This window comes from Haliotis asinina, chromosome 8, assembly GCF_037392515.1.
Source record: "Haliotis asinina isolate JCU_RB_2024 chromosome 8, JCU_Hal_asi_v2, whole genome shotgun sequence".
Lineage (NCBI taxonomy): Eukaryota > Metazoa > Mollusca > Gastropoda > Lepetellida > Haliotidae > Haliotis > Haliotis asinina.
In genome coordinates, this window is record NC_090287.1 from 1084747 (window position 1) to 1106251 (window position 21505).

Below are 21505 nucleotides of genomic sequence, written 5' to 3' on the forward strand. Positions count from 1 at the left end.
CTGACTGATCAGTGCACACACTGAGCATATGTTTATGCTTTCAAATACGTGACCCTCTTGAATATTTACAATATTAGTATTACTTTACCTCAGAATTGTAGATGTTCGAAAGTATATAGGCTATCTAGAGATGCATCAAGGCACAGAGGTATACATGTATTTAATCCCATTTGTATGATTGACATACACAGTGAACAGGGTGAACACACAGTACATGTTCACTGTAGTTGAGATACGCCTCCACTGTGGCCACCTTCACTCCACGTAGGGTGCAGACAACCATTGTGAAAAAACAGGAAGAACGCGATTCGAACACCCGTAACCTACTACTGCAGAATCCTTGACAATGTATACGTGCTAATACTCGAGGAGAGAAAGAGGTGCACACGCGGCACTTTGCGATGAAAGTATGCACGCACTTATCGATTCAGGAAAACAATTGTCTGTGCAGCACACTGCAGCGTCTGCAAATACAGACACAGTACCAGTGCACCCGCATTCAGCACAACTCCAGGGGTGAAACGTACACTGTACAGCAGCTGTACAGAACATGGCAACGATGGAGTAAAACACGTCTGGGTCATCGTTGACTGCAGAAGCAGTGCTACACTCGTATGTAGTGACGTCCCTCGTGGTGACACAAGCTGCTAAATGTCAGCGTATGAATAAGCATAATGCTATACATAGCAGAACGACAGGGCTCACTCTCACGTCAGTAACTGCATAGTAGCGTTGTACTGGTGACTGGTACTGGTACTGGTTGTTATTCCCATGACAGCAATATATAACAACTTCTATTCCTTCAACAGCAACATACAACTTCTGTTGCTGTAACAGCAACATGCAGCAAGTTCTAATGCTACATCATCAACAAGTAGCAACTTCTATTGCAACAACAGCACCATACAGCAACTTCTATTACGTACAACGGCAACATACAGTAACCTCTATTGCTTTAACAGCAACATGCAGCAAATACTACAGCCACGAAAGCTGCATATAGCAACTTCTGCTACAATAGCAAAATACAGCAACTATTATTGTTACAACAGCAACATACAGCAACTTCTATTGCCACACCATCAACATCTATCAACTTCTATTGCAACAACAGCAACACAAAGCAACTTCTTCTGTTGCTTCAACAGCAACATACAGTAACTTCTGTTGCAACAGCAACATCCAGCAACTTCTATTGCTACAACAGGAACATACAGATACTTCAGTTACTGCAACGACAACATACAGATGCATAAACATTGCTACAACAGCAAGCACTAGCAAGGTCTATTGCAACACCAGTAACATGTAGCAACTGTTATTGCTACTACAGCAAATACAGCAATTTCTATTGTTTAATCAGCAACACATGGCAACGTCTATTGTAACAACAACAACATACAGCAACCTCTATTTATACAACAGCAATTTAGAGCGCCTTCTGTTGCTTCAACAGCAACATACAGATGCATATATTGCTGCAACAGCATCACACAGCAACTTCTGTTGCAACAACAGCAACACATAGCATCTTCTTCTATTGCTACCACAGCAACATACAGCAACTGTTATTACTTCAACAACAACATACAGCAAACGTCTATTGTCATAACAGCAAATCATAGCAACTTCCTCTAATGCCACAACAGCAACATATAGAAACTTCTATTGCTACAACAGCAACCTATACCACACGATTTAAAAAATAAGAAATAGATGAATTTACAAATATTACTACACGGTGGCATATCCGCCCGCTTCAACGTCTTACATTAAACAAAGACCTCATTTACTCCTGAGTCTAGTGAATTGATGGATCCCCCAAACAAACACCAGTAGATGTCCGCGAAACGTTTTGGGAGAGTGGGCGTTCTCCTCTCAAAGGAAGAATCCATTTTATATGTACAGGGAGATTGCGTTGGAGTATTAAGCATGGGTGGTGTCCATACACCTGCAACCTGTCCACCTTCCACCCCTCAGTTGTTATCGACTGCACTGACTAAGCAGATCTGTGTAATATATGTCTCCCAGATGTAACCCATAACGCTGTTGCGATGATATCAACACGAAGGCGTGGGTGTGCAAAACCCAGGTCAGCGTTTCCGAGAAATCAACACGGTATGCACTATCAAGTGATCGTCGATCACATGCCTAGGATAGTTTCTAGTCAAATATTCTTCCTGGTTATATAGTCACAGCCATGATTGTAAACTGACAGTGTCTCCATGCTTACCTTGGAATATAACCAGGAAAGTTCTGCGTGCGTGCCAATGTAAGTATCTCTACAGTTCAGTCACATGATTATTTATCAAGATTGCGCAGATGAAATCAATCACACATCAATGCGGGCATGTTGGGGAAAGGTCCCAAAACATGTCCCGCTGAAGATACATATCTCTCAAATTTCTGCTAGTTCGAAGTGTCACGCGATCAATGGGGAATAACTCTGGATCATGATTACTAAACAATATGCTTCACAACAAAGTGCCGATCTCTGGTAGGGAATGTAATGTAAATGAATTGGATCTCCTGTTTGAAAGTACATGAGGTCTGGTTGGCTGTTGGAGCACACATACTTACTACACACACACACACACGCACGCACGCACGCACACGCACACGCATACACACACGCACACTCGAGGTAAGCTAACTGATATCGAAATCAGTTGGCAAGTCGGTCATTTAAACACAGATATCAAGAATTAGTTCCTCCACAGCCCCAGATCCGCAAACACAGTCATGATACAGGTGATACTGAATAACACATTCACCTACATGTGTCCAACCATACAACATGCACCTGTAACAGCTGTATCTGTGACACATGGACACACACACTTTGATCATAACTTTCAAATATGAGAAGTTCTTGGGAATGTTCCACTCTACCTTGCACACAGGCCAAGGATTCAAATATAAAGTGATTTTTTTCCACTGCCTGCTGTGAAAGGCCTAGGCTTAAATTCCCCAGAAGAGAGTGGGCGGAGCTACTCTTGCAGCGCTGTTTGATTTATGTCAGTCAGATGAAAGTATACACTTGAAAAGTCTAGACGTAACCTACAGCTTACAACCGTTATCAAAACCTTACTTGAAAGCACTTACGTTCAAAACCTTGTCAGTACATGTGTGTTTCCTTCACATCCAGCGTCAAATATGAGTGGCTACATGCTTGAACCCAGTATATTTCTGAAGAATTACATAACAGTTGTAATATCTAATATACGTGACCTTCATGGTCACAGTGGCTCTCCTCCATATCGAAGAGAAGTATATATTTGAGTTGCAAAATATCCATAAACATACAACTTTATATTCATACGAAGATATTTTATATATACCATGTGAACCTGTAGAAGGGCGTCACTGAAAGGTGTAATGAAATGCGACATTAACAGGCTTTGGACATTGACAGTGACTGGATTGAATGCGAGATGTAAGATGTAACATAACACTACCTGTCTGTCAACACCTATCGACATGTTACAATTTACATACACCCATACTGCTTATGACCAATACATGCATGCTAGTGTCTGCGCCACCTGCCAGCAGTAAATACATCAATATGCCCTCTCGTTTATACACGGGGTTTATCATAACGCTTCGGCGGTAGACACACGGAGGATGTACTGTCCTTAGAACACTGTAAACAAGAATGTACTTTCTCCAGATCATTGTAAACAAGGATTACAGTCCTCCAAAACCTAATTAGCAGGGACGTACCGTCCTCAAAACATTGTAAACAAGGATGTACTGACCTCAAAACATGTAAACACTGATTTACAGTCCCCATGATATTGTAAACTAGGACTGGCTGTTTTCAAAACACTGTAAACAAAGATTTACTGTCCCCAGAATATTGTAAATAAGGATGTACAATCCACAAAACATTTTAAACAAGGATGTACAGTCCCTCAAATACTGTAAGCAAGGACATACTGTCCTCTAAGCACTGTAAACAAGGACAAATTGTCCTCTAAACACCGTAAACAAGGACGTATTGTCCACATAACACTGTAAACAAGGATTTTCTGTCCCCGAGAACATATTTAAACCAGGATGTACTGTCTCTCAAACATTGTAAGCACGGACATATCGTAACCCGAATATTGTCAACAAGGACATACTGCCCCCCAGAACCTTGTAAACATGAATTTTCTGCACCCAGAACATTGTAAATATGGATTTTCTGTACGCAGAACATTGTAAACAAGGATTTTCTGTACCCAGAACATTGTAAACAAGGATTTTCTGTACCCAGAACATTGTAATCAAGGATTTTCTGTACCCAGAACATTGTAAATATGGATTTTCTGTACGCAGAACATTGTAAACAAGGATCTTCTGTACCCAGAACATTGTAAACAAGGATTTTCTGTACCCAGAACATTGTAAACAAGGATTTTCTGCATCCAGAACATTGTAAAGAAGGATCTAACGCCCCCAAAATATTGTGAACAAGGATGTACTGTCTATCAAACATTGTAAGCACGGACATATCGTAACCCGAATATTGTCAACAAGGTCGTACTGCCCCCCTCCCACCCCCAGAACATTGTAAACATGGATTTTCTGTACCCAGAACCTTGAAAACATGAATTTTCTGCAGCCAGAACCTTGTAAACATGAATGTTCTGCACCCAGAACATTGTAAACATGGATTTTCTGTACACAGAACATTGTAAATATGGATTTTCTGTACGCAGAACATTGTAAACAAGGATTTTCTGTACCCAGAACATTGTAAACAAGGATTTTCTGTACCCAGAACATTGCAAACAAGGATTTTCTGCATCCAGAACATTGTAAAGAAGGATCTAACGCCCCCAAAATATTGTGAACAAGGATGTACTGTCTATCAAACATTGTAAGCACGGACATATCGTAACCCGAATATTGTCAACAAGGTCGTACTGTTCCGAAAACTGGTAAACAAGGATGTGCTGTCACCTAACTTTGTAAACAAGGGTGTACTGTCTCCTTGTAAACAAAGATCTTTTGTAGCTCTGGTAGTTAAAATGCAGAGAGCTGAATAACTTGGGAGTCGGCACATTCCAGGAGTATGCAAACACTCTTTGTTGCATTCATATATTTTAATCTATAATGATAATGATGGCTTACTATTTCAGTATAAATGTCCTAATCGTAATTTTATAGTGTTGAAAGACACCACGTTTGTAATGACATTGATTATATCAGCCTTCCACATATCTGTTATAAGTTACATTGAGTGGCCCCTGCCATACATCTCTATGTTGCACAGCTGTTCGCTGTTCCGTGTAGGATGACCTCAACAAAAGTATTAATTATATAAATAAACGGATATATTTGCATTTGTTAACTTCCCAGTCATTAAGCAATGGATGACCGGACGCTGCAGAGGGAAGTTATAAGTTGTTGGCGTTTCTGCAGTTACTTCCGTGTGGAAATTCATTCAACTGCTGCATGTATCATTTAACCCGGATGCGTAAATCAGTGACGTGGGACAGAATATCCTGTCATATACCTTTAACCAAATCGATAAAAGACATGACGACTAAGTCAAACTCTGCACGAATGTCATTTTGACATTTTGGTCATTGTAGAACTGACGTTTCTTTCTTAACAACAACACACATACGCCAACTGACATGTATTCTTCTCCTGGGCGTACAAGAGCAAGCACACACTGTCTGATATCACCACCAGTACTGTGCCATGATTCCCGTCAATAAATCAGATGATATCACGTGCTACATAGTTTAAGCAAAGCAGGAACTTAATTCACCCGTAGGAAATTCCCCTTCACTTCATGAATAATTTTCTGTTCTCGTAAACAAACAAAAGAATACCATATGGAACTATAATAAACATAATAAACAAAGCAATAGCATAAACTCCTGAATAAACAAAACAATAGTATTCGGTGTCCATTAAATAACCAAAACAACGTATGTCCACTAAACAACAAACTATGTGCCTACAGAATAAACAAACCAAAACCAAGTGTTCATCTGTATTACACATGTGAAAGTAAAACCCTTGCTAATTCACACTTTCTGTTTTTGTATTTTGTATTTCCAAGTAAAACTGCAAAAGACGATGGGTGTGGTGACATGCCGGCGGTAATCTGATAAAGAAATCCCAACGCCACTGAAACTAGGTTTTCTTAACACATGTTGTGTGACTCATTGGGGGAACTGAGATCAATGCTGTACCGCACAGACACTAGGAAATCAGGCACCAAGACCCAGATACTCAACACACTAGGACACCAGGTACCCCACACTCACTGGGACACCAGAAGCGCAACACACTAGACACCAGGTACTCAACACCGACTGGGACACAAGGAGCCCAACACACTAGACACATGGTACCGAGCACACTTGGACACCAGGTACCCAACACACACCAGGACACCGGAAACCCAACAGACACCAGGACACCGGGAACCCAACACATACCGAGACACCGGGAACCCAACGCACACCAGGACACCGGGAACCCAACAGACACCATGACACCGAGAACCCAATACACACCAGGACACCGTGAACCCAACACACACCGGGACACCGGGAACCCAACAGACACGATTTGCATGTCAGCAAAAGTTCCTCTCTCACTGCTCAAGGACCACATATAAAGAAGATTCGGTTATCACGAATCACAGTGCAATTTCTGAGTCGAGGCAATAACGTTGCTGCTTGTAACGAACTTTATTTGCCTGTGACGTCAATATGACGAGGGTTTGTTGAAATTCGACATGATATGACAGAATAACACAAATATATTGATTCTTGTACATCAAACATAGATTTCATCACCTGAATCTTATTTATCGTTATACACAAGCAAACATAAAGATAATGGCGACTCATCCTTGGAGGACAGTAGGATACATGTGCACAACGTGTAACTCAATAAAATGTGTGCGAGAGAGAGTGGTGTGTGTGTGTGTGTGTGTGTGAGGTGTGTGAGGTGTGTGTGAGGTGTGTGTGAGGTGTGTGAGGTGTGTGTGTGTGAGGTGGAGGTGTGTGTGTGTGAGGTGTGTGAGGTGTGTGTGAGGTGTGTGTGAGGTGTGTGAGGTGTGTGTGTGTGAGAGGTGTGTGTGTGTGTGAGGTGTGTGTGTGTGAGGTGTGTGTGTGTGAGGTGTGTGTGTGAGGTGTGTGTGTGTGTGAGGTGTGTGTGTGAGGTGTGTGTGTGTGTGTGAGGTGTGTGTGTGTGTGTGTGTGAGGTGTGTGTGTGTGAGGTGTGTGTGAGGTGTGTGTGAGGTGTGTGTGTGTGTGAGGTGTGTGTGTGTGAGGTGTGTGAGAGGTGTGTGTGTGTGTGTGTGTGAGGTGTGTGTGTGAGGTGTGTGTGTGTGTGTGTGAGAGGTGTGTGTGTGTGTGAGGTGTGTGTGTGTGTGTGTGTGTGTGTGTGTGTGTGTGTGTGTGTGTTTTGTGTTTTAAGATTCCAGTCAGTTGCTGTGGTCTGTGGTACAAACCCACTGGCCATGTCAGACTCGACTTAGGCACAAGAGCATACAATGATTATACATGGATTATCCAGATTAAGATAGCCGATTTTTAGCACTCTGAATATTAAACAAATACGATATTTGTGTTCAGTGAACGATTCAGGCATTAATGTACTCTCAGCATAGATACAAACACCGGCACTCGTCTGTTTCCTCAATCCTACAGGAATATACCCTTCTCCACCCGGCCTTGATGTGAAGATGTGTGTATGTATAGACACACCTACCTGGATCTCGTCCTGTCCCTCCACGCCCTCGTGAGGTAATCCATTGGCACGGAGCACATGTTTAGATGCCTCATCAGCAATTGTCCACATACAACAACTGACATTCTCAGAAGGAAAAACTGAACAAATGTTGACAATAATCAGTTTCAAAACTGGGTTGAATCATTCATTCCTGACTAATTTTATTTCCGGGTTGCTGATTTCCTGGTCCGTAGATTTGGTATCACCACGGCAAAGTGACAGACGGCAACATGACACACTTGTATCTCTGTGTCATGTCATGTCATGTGAAATTGATCTGTTTATAGTGTGTGTATATTTTTATACACATGTGTCACGTAGTAGCTTTTATGGAGGACGGCTAACATCAATAGTAACCAGTTAATCTATTCCGGCCCAGTATGCCCTGACAGATTCTTTTCCAAATCCGCTGAGTCGGTGTATTTAATAATTATCCAGGCATACATTATAACGAATGTGTATATGCAGGTTTGTGTATGCATGTGTATATGGACGTCCGTGTATCCGTGTGTGTATGCAGGTTTGTTTATGCATGTGTATATGGACGTCCGTGTATCCGTGTGTGTATACAGGTTTGTTTATGCATGTGTATATGGACGTCCGTGTATCCGTGTGTGTATGCAGGTTTGTTTATGCATGTGTACATGGACGTCCGTGTATGCCCGTCAGTAATGTTATTAATACTACTGCTTCTGTGTATCCGTTTGTACAATGTATATGCACGTCTTTGTATGCGTGTGCACAATGCATATGCACGTCTGTTTATGCATGTGTAAATACAGTGCTGCCTTCAACTAAACACATACACAATACACATACAGAGCTGCCGTCATCTAGATGTGTGACATAGTACATCATCTGTCTCAATTCAAACTTTAAAATGTTAAGTTCACATCTTAAAGGTGACGCGAGTTAAACGGGCATATTCACTACCTCGTGGCGTGATAAGGCACATACCACTACAGTTTGGCAACCACTATGTTCTGAATATATGCCATGTCCTGCATGTCCAAAGCTGCATAAACCGTCGCTTTCCGCTTCACCGAGGCATCGTCAATAATGTAACAAAGGAGACATGAGGTACTGACACATGTCAGTAACTGTTGTCAGGGGTTCCAGGACACGTTCTGGGGACATTAGCTGCCGACACATGTCAGTAACTGTTGTCAGGGGTTCCAGGACACGTTGTGGGGACATTAGCTGCCGACACATGTCAGTAACTGTTGTCAGGGGTTCCAGGACACGTTGTGGGGACATGAGGTTCAAACCGTTCTTCGAACCAGTTTATATCTCAGCAGCAAACAGTTAGAACATAAATAGCAAACAGGCAATGTCTCACCAGCCAGTCTAAAGTATAGATTTCATAGACGGTCATAGGCACATGGGAATCTGTGACATTAACTGCAACCAAACTGACGGGAAATCTTTGTCAAAAGCATAGTCAGGTGTCCAAGGGCAAAGCATTCACTTGATCAACCAGGGCAAATTAGGAAACGGAAATCGCTTTTGTTACCGATACGTCAGATTGCGGGCTGTCCACTACAAGTAGCAAAGTTATAAAACCGTACGGAAATGTTAAAAGTGCAACCATGACTGTAACGCTTGATTATACCTCAAACGTTGCCAAATGTAGACACAGCAGCGTTTATAATCAGAAAACCATTTGAGACAAAAAGGAGTTGAGAAGTTGAACATATTCATGGAGCGTCACCGCGCCTCAACAAGCTTTATCTGACAGCGGTGATTCACATTTCCGAGGAAGACAACTCTATTTTCGATACAGTGTTGGAACATGTCCAGGTTATATTACTGTCGTGCCGGGTACCCCTACAACGTGACCAGCGGCCACAATCTGGGGTATGGCATGCAGGGAAAACTCGCATCACGGCATTTGTGAGTTGAAGTGGACAATATATCGTCAAGGCGATGGCTACACGACGACTACTAAAACGTTTGTAGCGTTGTTGGAAACTGCATTTTCTTTTTTTCTACGACCGGTTTCTGGGAAATTAGCTATACCCGCTACCTATAGAGTCAACATGCGCAGAATAATGGCCGCGGTAGACACAGGTGTGATCGTTTGAAGGATATGAACCATGGTGGTAAGTGAGTAGTATGTTCCCAGCTTACCGTTACAACCGATATTTAAACAGTTGGACATTCCACCACATTTGTCACAACAACGGGGTTAGGCAGTCCTCATGTGTCATCCCCGCAGTCAAGACACTGATGACATGATGACATAAAGGTATCAATATAAGAATTAGGTTCGAGCGTGTTGAACATGTCAGGAGATTTACAGATAACAGACTGTACCTGGGTCATCTTGACATTACACTCGTGACCAGATATCGGCCCTAGTTTGGTAAAGGTCAAGAATTGAACAGTTAAAATTGTAACATATGCACAAAAGGCTGCGTGGAACACGTCCTACTAACACAGACCTACTGGTGTGTTAGAGTGTACAGCATTGCGTGGGGGGGACGTGTACGCTGAGGGGAATTTAAACTTAGTCAGTTTCTATGTAAGGCGAGTTAGCATATGTTGCATATGTTAGTAAATGTTTATGCAAGGCAAGTTAGTACATGTTAATATTACTTTTACACATGTGTGTGCAAGGTAAGCTATTTTACGTTAATATGAGTGATAGACTGTTTGCAGTGAAAACGTACCAATGGTTTGCCCTTTAAACAATAAAGTAAATCGGATAAATTGACACTGAGATTGCAAATCCTTGACATTTTTACCTTGCCAATTGACCATTTAAATCTAATGAATTTTATTCAAAGATAAAAGTTGTTTAACAAACAATCATAGATTCAAATCGTTATTATTAGCTTGTATTACAAGGGGGTAGGCTCAGTAGTTGGAACAGTGAAACAAATGCACGTTCGGTACGTGATGAGCATTAATTTACACCAACTCTGCTTGCCCTCGGTGTTTCATTTAATGTGCATAGCCCCTTGTAATACAAACCAATGATAACGATTGAAACTATGATTGTTTGTTAAACAACGTTCAGCCTAAATTGATAAAAAATCGGAGATTAAAATTTTCAATTGGCAAGGTTAAAATTATGAAGTATCGCAATTCTAATTTAACTTAATTCGATCTACATTCTTGTACAAAGTGAAATTCATCGGTACGTTTTCAAACAAACAGGCTATGGCAAATGCTAATGAGAAGACAGTAAATGTGTTCCTCTCAGAAAATATTTAAACTGTCTGTGAAGCTTTTATGCCAAGGTTATTTGGTGTGGTGACCAAGTTGAATTAATACAGAATATGATAAATAAATGCAAGAAAGATGGCACAGTAAGGCTAATTAAGCTCGTCATTAGCTCAGGGCCCTAGCCTCTTTACACATCGTCCAGATATAAAGTGGCGTAAGAGTCAAAAGGGACAGACAATTGTACTCATATTTTCACTCGTAACGATAACGTGATGTTTGCTGACTTGGACATGCCTGATTCTGTATATTCCAAAGACGTTTATTAATTCCATTTCCCATGACCCCAAGAACATATCCTGGGACATGCAAAGGATGGACCTCTGAGTCAAAACAACAGACATGGCGAAGACAGTAATGGTTACACTACACCAATCAAAATCCGTATTTTATCAAGTAATGTTCGTATGAACCTCCAGTGCAGACTAAATCATCTGACAGCAGACACTGGGTGACTTTCTGTCAGAGTTCCATGCTTTTAAAGGTTAATCCATTCAATACGTAGTATTTCTTAAAATCAAGTGCTGTCGTTGTTTACATGATGACATAGTGAATGTGAACACAGGTGTTTTCTAGCAGATGACACGGGGTTGTCGTGTGTGGTTACCTTTACAGGGAAAAAGGAGCTGTCAGAGGTGGTCATACTTTATTGTTTTTTATTATTTCTTTAAGTCTAGACTATACACACATGTACTTGTAGTATCTCTTGATATGTTACTTAGTTTTTTTTATAAAAAAACAACATATAACGTTACTCTATAGAAGTCAATGAGGAAATATTTGGTTTTGTGTAAGCTAATAAGAGAACCACGTCACGCCATAATAAGCTCGCAAAACACCTTTGTACTGTGAAGCGTTTTGGGTGGTTGTGAGAAAACGAGGAATTAAGACTCGTTAAAATATTTCGTTGGCCGGACATAAATTAATGTCATAGAATTCCTACCAGCATGTAGGACTCGATAAGTACTTTTATGTTCGACCTGCCTTTGAAAGAGGGGTACTCTTTGACCCCCTCCCCTTGTTACAAATTAGTTTTACACGACTAGTTTATGTGATCACTGAATGATGACATGTATAGGGTTTACCAGAATCATTGCTGACATCGTTAAGAGTGTGTATTGCTGGCTACCCGGTGCAGGGTCGTTGCACACGTCCAGCGCTGATTGAGGTTAAAACAGACACAATCATCTACAAGTAGACATGTTTGTGTGTCTTGGGTTATTTTTAACTAATGGTGTTAAGCAAGTTCCAAGAAATGAATTCAATTTAGACAAGTTGTTATTTATGCTTAACATTTGGAAATAGTTGCTAGAACGCGACGTCGGTTTACATTTTATTTTTGTACATGACAGTTTCCTGATGTAGATTTTTTCTGTTCCAAATGGCTGTTGGTTGTTTAGTTCTGTAAATGGGCATACATCCACACCTGCTCTGTGAGCTGAGTGAGAAGAGGTTTAGCGATATTGAAGTAATATCACGGCCCGGGAGTCAAACCCGATACTCTCGTGTGGCGAGTGAAGGTATACACCGCTGGCACGTGGACGATGTCATCGGCTGGTAGAGCACATTTTCATCTTGCATTCTTGCAGGTGTTTGAATACAGCGTTTCACGGGCAAGCTTCCTATTGGTCGTTTACCATTCTTATAGTTGTCTCCGTTTATCTTTTACCCTTTTCCCTTCGCCTGTCGTGCAGAAGTTTATTTTCAGTCGTAGGTCACGGGCCCATGTACAAAAGCAGTATATAAACGATACTTTGCATAATGACAATAGGCAGACATTTGTGTTGTCATTATAAAGAAGATCGACATATATGTTATAATTTGGTAAATGTAGCACAATTCAATAAAAGTAACTTGTCATTAGAAGTTAGTTACTTTATGAATTTACAATAATTTGTTAAAATTATTCCACAGAGGTAAATATGTTTGTCGTAGCGTTGCATATTTATCACATTCAAATAGGAAGTGGGTCTCATCTTCATTTCTGTTACATTTACACATCTTACAAATTACATCATAGTTCCCTTCCACTTAATATTACATCGTAACGGTAGTGCATTGAATCTTAACAAACATAAATATTTTCTGAACTCTCTTACATTAATTTTTAAAATGTGATTATCAAGCGGCAATTATGATAGAATACTTAGAAAATATACAAGACTGAATTATTCCAAGATAGAGCTACTGATATTTTGCTTTCAACAATCAATTAATCTCTGCTTAAATAATGATAAGCATATCTTTGGAAAGACAAACATAACCAAATCCAGACTCAATTAAGAGCTTTCGTATTGAGAAACCCGCGTAACCATACCAACAGAATCCAGTCTAAGTATACAATTGTTTGGGATAACGATCATTAGACATTATTAATAGTTTACACAAAAATGTAATCTAAGATGATAATCTACATCCATGCCATATCTTCCACATTCCGCTAATGCAGCATTACTAGATGTATATTCACCTTCCCCTATAACAAATTTACAAAAGTTACTATCTACTATCTACTATCTACTTTGAGACTTTATTTCAGAAAATCATCAATATGTAATCCATGCAATTTTCATTTACATGATATCATGAAATTTGGTGCCAATTTTTGTAATATTGTTCATATTCATAATCCATATTGGAAAGATGTATTAAAAGCATGGAATATGTATTGTAAAAAAACACTGTAGAGGAAGGCAACCCTGATGAATTTTTAGCACAGCCACTATGGTTTAATCATAAATTTAAAAACCAAAATCATTACATCAAACACTGGGCAAATAAAAGACGATTAACCATCAAGGACGTGTGTGATGAAAATGGTTTGATGTCTTTTGAATGTTTGAAAAGTAAATATTTAATAAAAGGGACATAGTTAGATCATGGATATCTCCTAAATACTTTACCTGAAGCATGGAAAAATATAATAACAAATCACAGATATATACATATCAATGACATGAATCTAAATTCTTATCAAAAGAATTTTATGAAATCAATACATGGCTCAAGATTAGTTTATGATATATTGTCATTTAACAATAATAATGCCCATATGTGTCATAAATGGGAAAATATGTTCGATGATACAAATTTTGATTGGCCAATGACTTTTAAGTCTTACGGACAAGACATTAATGATGCAAAACGCTTAGATTTCCAATTTAAATTTTTACATGGTATCATCTATACCGAAAAGGAACTTTTAAAAATGAACCTTATTCAAAGTGCCGTATGCAGCTTTTGTACGGATGAGGATGAAAACTTGTTCCATGTCTACTGGGAATACCGTGAAACTAAGAAGATTTGGAATGATCTTCAAATTTGGATTAACACTTACTTGATACAAAAAAGTCATCTGACAAAATATTTAGTGTATTTTGGTGCCTTAAGTAAAAACCCATTACTTAATTATATCACCATTTCAGCAAAAAGACATCTATGTCTCTTCTTTGAAAGGAATCATTCCAAAATCTAAATTTTATAAATACTTTAATAGATATGTTCACTGTTGAAAGCTTGATTGCCAAAAGAAGAATGAAACGATAACATTTGCAAAGAAATGGCATCCTCTACTCCCACTATTCAAACCTGACCTGTGATGCAGCAGCTGCTTCTGTGAAGTCTTGATCTGTTTCCTCTTTAGAAACAAAAAAAAAATAAGTAAATATCATTGCTCTAGTTAGATATTGATTAATTAGTTAAGCAATTTATAATAACTGAACTGATGTATCACTGGGAATATATATTATAGGGCGGCTATATGATGAAATATAAAACACAATAAGTTAAGTGTTGACGAAATATACAATACGCATTCAATCTGATGTTAGACTCTGCATGATATATCAGATGTGATACTATATGTAACATATGTTTGATAAGACCTATATGTACATCTGTCAGATAATACACGATGTATAACACGGTTTGGTTGGACCTGACTGTATATACTGTGTCGGGTGTGCTATATACAACATGATATGTCAGATGTGATACTAAGTGCACATGGTATGTTGGGCGTACTGCTGTATAACGAAACAATATATCGGATGGGTTTTTTTGCAATATACAACATGACATATTACAGGAGGCGATTTATCAATATAATATGTCCAATATATAAAATATGCTGGCTGTAATGCACTATTATTTATAGAACATGATAGATTAGATGTAATGCAGCATACAATAACACATGTTTGGACATGATGCAATATACAGCATAATAGGCCAGATATAGGGATAGAGACAATATGATATGCCATACATGACTCATTCATCTGATGTTTATGCCAAGTTGTTAAGACGCGTGCTTTATGACATATTAAATAGAATACTGCTTATCGCAGGATAGTATTTATACTCGTGAGTATGTATAACATATGTTGAATGTAACCCCATGTACCATTGCAAACATTGTATACAATGTGTATAGCATTGTATACAATATGTATAGCACTATATGGAATGTGGTGTCAATAAAAAAAACTTACAAAAGTTGTTATGATATTTATCAACAGCACTTCTTTCCTGGAATCCCCACACCTCTGCCCCGCAGAGCATTATTGGTTTTGTGGCACAGTCAAAACATTTAAATAACACATGTACAGGAATCTTTCTAAAATTATGTTGTAAATGTTTTATATGCAATGCGGCTAAGTGCACGTCAAAACTTATCTGTACTTCTATTTTGTAACCCATTGAGCGTAAAAAAGAAATGAAAAATACAAACAAAAGAACCAGATGGACTGAGGACTCATCCTTCTCGTACTCCACTTAAGCAATCAAAATACCCTGTTATAGAAGTACCAGATATTCTAACAGACGCTTTTATTTTAGAGTACATAGTTTGTAAAACCAGCAACAACTTTGCATTAACCCTTTTTTCATAACTGAAAGCAAGCCATAACAAATTTCCAGTAACCGAAAGCCTTTTTGAAATCCACATACAAACAGAACAATCTACATCCCAGATGTTTCTGTAGAAGGCATTGCAGAGTAAACATATTATCCGCGGTACAACATCCCTCCCTTTCTAAATCCCGCTTGCGACTCCGGAATACTGTCAAAGAAATCAGCAAACACACCATCGTTTGGGGTGGTGATAAATATACTCGAAACTCTGTAAGGTTTTGGAATGATTGCTGAAGACCTATTTTTTATTATATTTATTATGTATCCTGAAGTAGAGTTTGATATACGGCAATATATTTACTGACGTTAGTCACGTAGACACGAGCTAAGTATACCCAGGATATTACGTCGTTTATATTTCAGCGCACTGATCACAACCATGACGAACGACAGCATAGCTACATTCGTAATGAGGAAATCAAACATTATGTTTATAACGAATCAATGAAAATATTTTAATCAATGTCAACACGGGGACATTCGCCGTCAAACACACATTTACACTTTTGTGCACATGTTTAATTCAATTAAGTAAAAACAGAATGCCATTTAGTCCAAATGTTTCGTTGTTTACTCTCCAAGAAGATTGTGGCAGTTACAGACTGAGTATCTGTTGACAGATGAGTAGTTCGTTTGTTGTTGTTGTTTTTTTCTTCATTTTTTTATTATTACGTTCAATGGGTTACAAAATAGAAGTACAGATGAGAAGTTTTGATGTGCACTTAGTCATTATTAAGCAATTGATGATAATGATTTTCACACACTGTTATGTATTTATTAGAATTGGGTTTATAGATGCTAGTACCCCAGTATCATCATGTAGACAATGGCGGAATTGTCCAATGCTCCCAGTTCGCACTAAAACAGTTTGTCTATCTATGTAGGCGACGCCGGACCAAATAATTACTTAAAAATGAAAACGAAACAGATAGATGTATGTAAATACAAATTGATCCATGCCGCTAAGACTTCTGGAAGTATTTTAACTGACGGTTGGAAGTCGCGGTGGCTGAGCGGGTTATGTGGCTGACTTTGTGCACTTTGCGATTAGTTGCCTGACTCATTGGGTGCGGGTTCGAATCCCGGATGGGATTCAACCAAAAAGCCGTAGCATTTGCAGTTTAATAAGAAGAAAGTGTAATCCCAGATATGACACGTTACATGTTGCTTTAGGAAAAGCGTGTGATTATTGATGACACGTCTTTCTTCTTTATTACCAGTAATCCAGGAACCAACATGTCGACATATTAATGCACACTAAATGTAACATGCAACGTAAAACTCAACTTTGCAGATTCGGATACCCTTCGGTATGCACTTACCGAAACAAGTCATCAAACATGCCAATTCAAACTATAAAGATGAAAAAACGCGATGAAAAAAGCCCGCAAAATCGGAGTGGAAACGATTCACTAATTTTCCCTCAGCGCTGGGGGAAAAAGTGGTTTCAACAGCTAAGCTAAGCTGGGCCCATAACGCATGCGACTGCTTCAGGGAGGTGAACCTAAGTATAAAATACTGCACTTTTGATTTGCGATTATACGCCTATAATTCTGTTGATTTCTTTTTTTTCACAATCAGCAATGCATTTTATATATCATGAACAAGTGATAACTGCTTTTAAATTATGTTTGATTTTTGGCTCATGTGACCTTCAACCAAGCATGATTTATCAAACACCCTGTTACAGATCGCCGGGTGACATGGCAACGTTCGTGGACACGGAGGAAAGAGAGACGGCACGACTCCGTCAAGCGGAGGAAGAGGGTCTTGCCAAGCAGACCCTGACCCCGGTTATCAAGGAGTGTCTCCGGCTCAAGATACTCAGTGACCGACACTCCCACGGTTTACCCGAGTACCAGACACTGTTTGTAGAACCAGTCAAACACGAGGTAGGTACAGGTGCAGAGTACACGGGCACTCTGATTCAATCCATAGGAGCAGAATGGTAACGTTTTCACATTACATCAGTGAGTGGACAGTGGAGCGTTATATATATGCCCATTGCTACATGCATTTTCAGTTTATGCCATTTGGGTGTATATTCAAACGTTTTACTGCCCCAAATTTGATGTCATTAAATCAAAGGACTAATATTGCACCATCAGGCAACGATCTACAGATCACAACAACAGCGCACCTGACACATGAAAACCAGCCTCCAACACGAGGAGGTGCGCCCCCACTTATTCTTTTTCAGATTTTTTAATCGCTATCCCAATGAATGCATACCGTTTCCATGGTGTAGTGGTTGGAGCGTCCGCCTAAAGAGAGGAAGACCAAGGCTTTGAAGAGTGCGAAGGGTTGGAAATTTCAAACAGCAGATATTGTTCTGTACAGATTGTGACACTGAACAAACGTTTTAAACGAGTTATTGGCATTTCATCATTCTCGTCCTAAAACAAACTTACTTGGGACCATATGACACGGACGTGCATGACGCCGCTAGTATGATAATGCTGATGTTAAACCACACGTTACCCGACGTCCTGTTGATGGCTCTCCTACCTGACGTTGTGTTTCAGCTGCGGGACGACGAGAGGGCGAAACTAGAACGTCGGAAACAACAAAACAAAGAAGCTGCAAGGCGATGTCGCCAGAAAAAGAAACTGCAAAAGACCGCAATTGAGACAGTATGTATACCTTAAAATATAGATCATATAATTACGGTAACTATCGTGTCATTTCCTACTCCACGCCATATGACAAGTCGATCCCCGTGCTAATACATCTTCTGGTGCATCATGTGAACTGGCTGGCTGTAAATGACATGTTGTTGTGTTTACTGATCATGACTTTCCGTGCAGGAAAAACGCCTGAATAGCCTTAAGTTAGTCATTTTGCTCAGCCTTATAGTGTGACATTATATAACATTTGGTTGATGATCGTGTGCTTATAGGATATGGTGTACAACAATGTTTAACCTATCGTGTGCGAAAATGTTTTGCACTTAATGTGCGATAGTATATAGCAGATGGTTGTACGATAATGTATAGAACATGGTTGTACGATAATGTATAGCAGATGGTTGTATGCTAATGCATAGCATATGGTGTACAATATCGTGTACATAGTCCGCAGCTGATTTTCTGTAAAGTATGTTCCATTATTCAGGCTTACCACGAGGAGCTACGGTTGAAATCAGACATGGATACGGAGATACGGTGCATTCAGCAGGAGCTAGAGAGCATGCAGAGGTTCCTCACCGACCACCTGAAATCCGGTTCTTGTCGTATTGCCCACCTCTCTGACTCTCATGTGGGATATTTTCCCGGCCTGCTTCCGGTGAGGGCTCCGTCCGACCTTTGTCCTTCGTCAGCTGATAGTCAGCGTCAGCCTGAAAACCTGTGTTCACCCGACACTCGACATCTAGAACACAGAGAATTAAGTCAGGAAGAACACGGAGTCATTACTTCCAACCGGTCTGCGCAGCTGTCTGAACATCACGAACAAGACACTGAACTAGATCAAAGTCCCTCATGGATTGTTCCAGACAAACAGCGCCTAAACAAGACCGGACACGCCGCGGAAGTGTTTGACGAGGGTAGGACGTCTAACTGGTCCAAGTGTGAAGTGCCCCGAGGTCATGTGTTACCAAGTTCTTACCAAGTCCCACAATTCCCCAGGAGTCAGGGCCCGGGGTGCGGGCTGATGCATGTTTCACTCGGTACCCCTGACGATGACAGTCACCTCTACAAAGGTGTTTGTCGGGAATTGTTACAGACGTTGCAAACTGCACAGGACTCGTGTACATCCGTGCAGACTCTAAACAGGCCATTCGAGGTGGAAGTGGGTTCTTTTCACAATCCTGATACAATGGCTGACAATACAGATTCCATCCTAGCAGGATGTGGTAGCCAGAGCAGCGATCAGCGACACACCCATCCCCCGGGGAATGTTACTTCACCCAAGTCGTTACCTTGCGAGGACACCAATGAGGTTGAGGGTGCAGCAGGAGCCCATCCCGGTCACCCAGAGGACATTCCACATGTGGATATACAGGTGTTTCCAGAAGACCTTCACAACTTGATACTCGAGGAGATACATGGCACCCCGGAGGACCTGCATGAGCTGTACACAACAGCAGACGATAAAACCCAACCCAACTTCTTGATGTTTTGATGCTTGATAATGATCTGAGGTCGTCTGAAATCTTATACCGCTCACACCCTCGGTGTCGCATGATGGGTAAAGTGCTGTTGTCAACATTTCCTCGGCGATGGTTATCGACGCGGTAAAGATACGACCACAGGACTGCGTTATATTGTTGAAGATTCCCTATCTCATTCATGCTGCAGTATCTGCTATTCAGTGAAAGTTCACTTGCTGTCTAGTCGACATTGTATATTCCTTGATGGCTTATGCTCTGTACTTTATGCATAGGATGTCACGAATTTAACCCAGTGCTCTCTACACTGGAACTGGCACGAACTTGACGCACTGTTGTGTACTCCGGATAACACGAACGTTTTTGCTCACATGCGGGCGGCTTTTGAAATGTTGTCCGAAAACCTTAATGTTGCAGTCTTTCATATTCCAATTTACACATTCAAACTAACAAATGCTCTCTTACCTCATTTGCAAAATTCCTGTTTGTTATTTATATAATTATGTTGGCGTTGTTTATATAACAACCTGTTGTAGTTAGTAGTAGTAGTAGTAGTAGTAGTAGTAGTAGTAGCAACATCAGTAACAACAACAGCAGCAGAGATACTGATGTAACTTATGTATTCATAACCAAGAGGCTGCAGTATTGTGATATGTCATGAATTATGTTATCGACCTTATGAGCGATCCTGTGATAGATTATGTGATCCTTAAAAGAAGATATTATCTGTCCATACAACCAGTGATCTCAGCCAAGATGTCCCGTGTTTAAACGTGTTATCGCCGTGTCTGTTTGTTTTTGTGTAAACGTCTGTCACTTCCGTCAGTATGTTTACACACCAGAGGAGAGGCGACTGACCAGTATCATTGTCTTCCATACAGTGTCTACATATGTGAGTGCATCGACAGGGCTTTCAGCTATATTAATGCGGGTTTGGTGAACGGAAATATTTTATACTTTTCTTTTGTAAAATAAATCGTAATTGTTGATTTCGGTTGTTTTATGAATGACTTCATATTTCATTTGTTCCGTTTTCTTCCATGACGGGTTCAGACGTGAAATATCCACGTGTAAAGCTGGGGGAAGGTGTGTAGAGTATGTGAGATATGTAGATGTACAGTTGGGGATAAGGTGTGTAGAGTATCTGAGATACGTAGATGCGCAGTTGCGGGTAAGGTGTGTCAAGTATGTGAGATATCCAGGTGTACAGTTGGGGATAAGGTGTGTCAAGTATGTGAGACATGTAGATGTACAGGTAGGGGTAAGGTGTGCCAAGTATGTGAGATATCCATGTGTACATTTGGGGATAAGGTGTGTAGAGTATCTGAGATACGTAGATGTACAGATAGGGGTAAGGTGTGCCAAGTATGTGAGATATCCAGGTGTACAGTTGGGGATAAGGTGCGTCAAGTATGTGAGACATCCAGATGTACAGGTAGGGGTAAGGTGTGCCACGTATGTGAGATATCCATGTGTACATTTGGGGATAAGGTGTGTCAAGTA

The 21505-nt window shown here is 40.2% G+C and overlaps 1 protein-coding gene across 2 annotated transcripts; it reads left to right on the forward strand.

Annotated features, from left to right (window-relative positions):
- Positions 1-2045: 2045 nt before the first annotated feature.
- LOC137295055 (uncharacterized) lies at positions 2046-20989 on the forward strand. 2 transcript variants are annotated; one of them, XM_067826323.1, is made up of 4 exons: positions 2046-2272; positions 17585-17786; positions 18420-18527; positions 19009-20989. In XM_067826323.1, exons 1-4 carry the CDS (start codon positions 2226-2228, stop codon positions 20014-20016), a joined length of 1365 nt encoding a protein of 454 aa, XP_067682424.1. In that variant the 5' UTR covers positions 2046-2225; the 3' UTR covers positions 20017-20989. The 2 variants fall into 2 exon arrangements, with proteins under 2 accessions (XP_067682424.1, XP_067682425.1); XM_067826324.1 differs by lacking the exon at positions 2046-2272 and adding an exon at positions 9532-9854.
- Positions 20990-21505: the final 516 nt, after the last annotated feature.

Coding starts and splice junctions, on each gene's coding strand:
- LOC137295055 (XM_067826323.1), top strand. CDS start 2,226: ATGCTTACCTTGGAATATAACCAGGAAAGTTCTGCGTGCGTGCCAAT. Junction 2,273..17,584: donor AGTTCTGCGTGCGTGCCAAT/GTAAGTATCTCT, acceptor ACCCTGTTACAG/ATCGCCGGGTGACATGGCAA. Junction 17,787..18,419: donor TAGAACCAGTCAAACACGAG/GTAGGTACAGGT, acceptor GTTGTGTTTCAG/CTGCGGGACGACGAGAGGGC.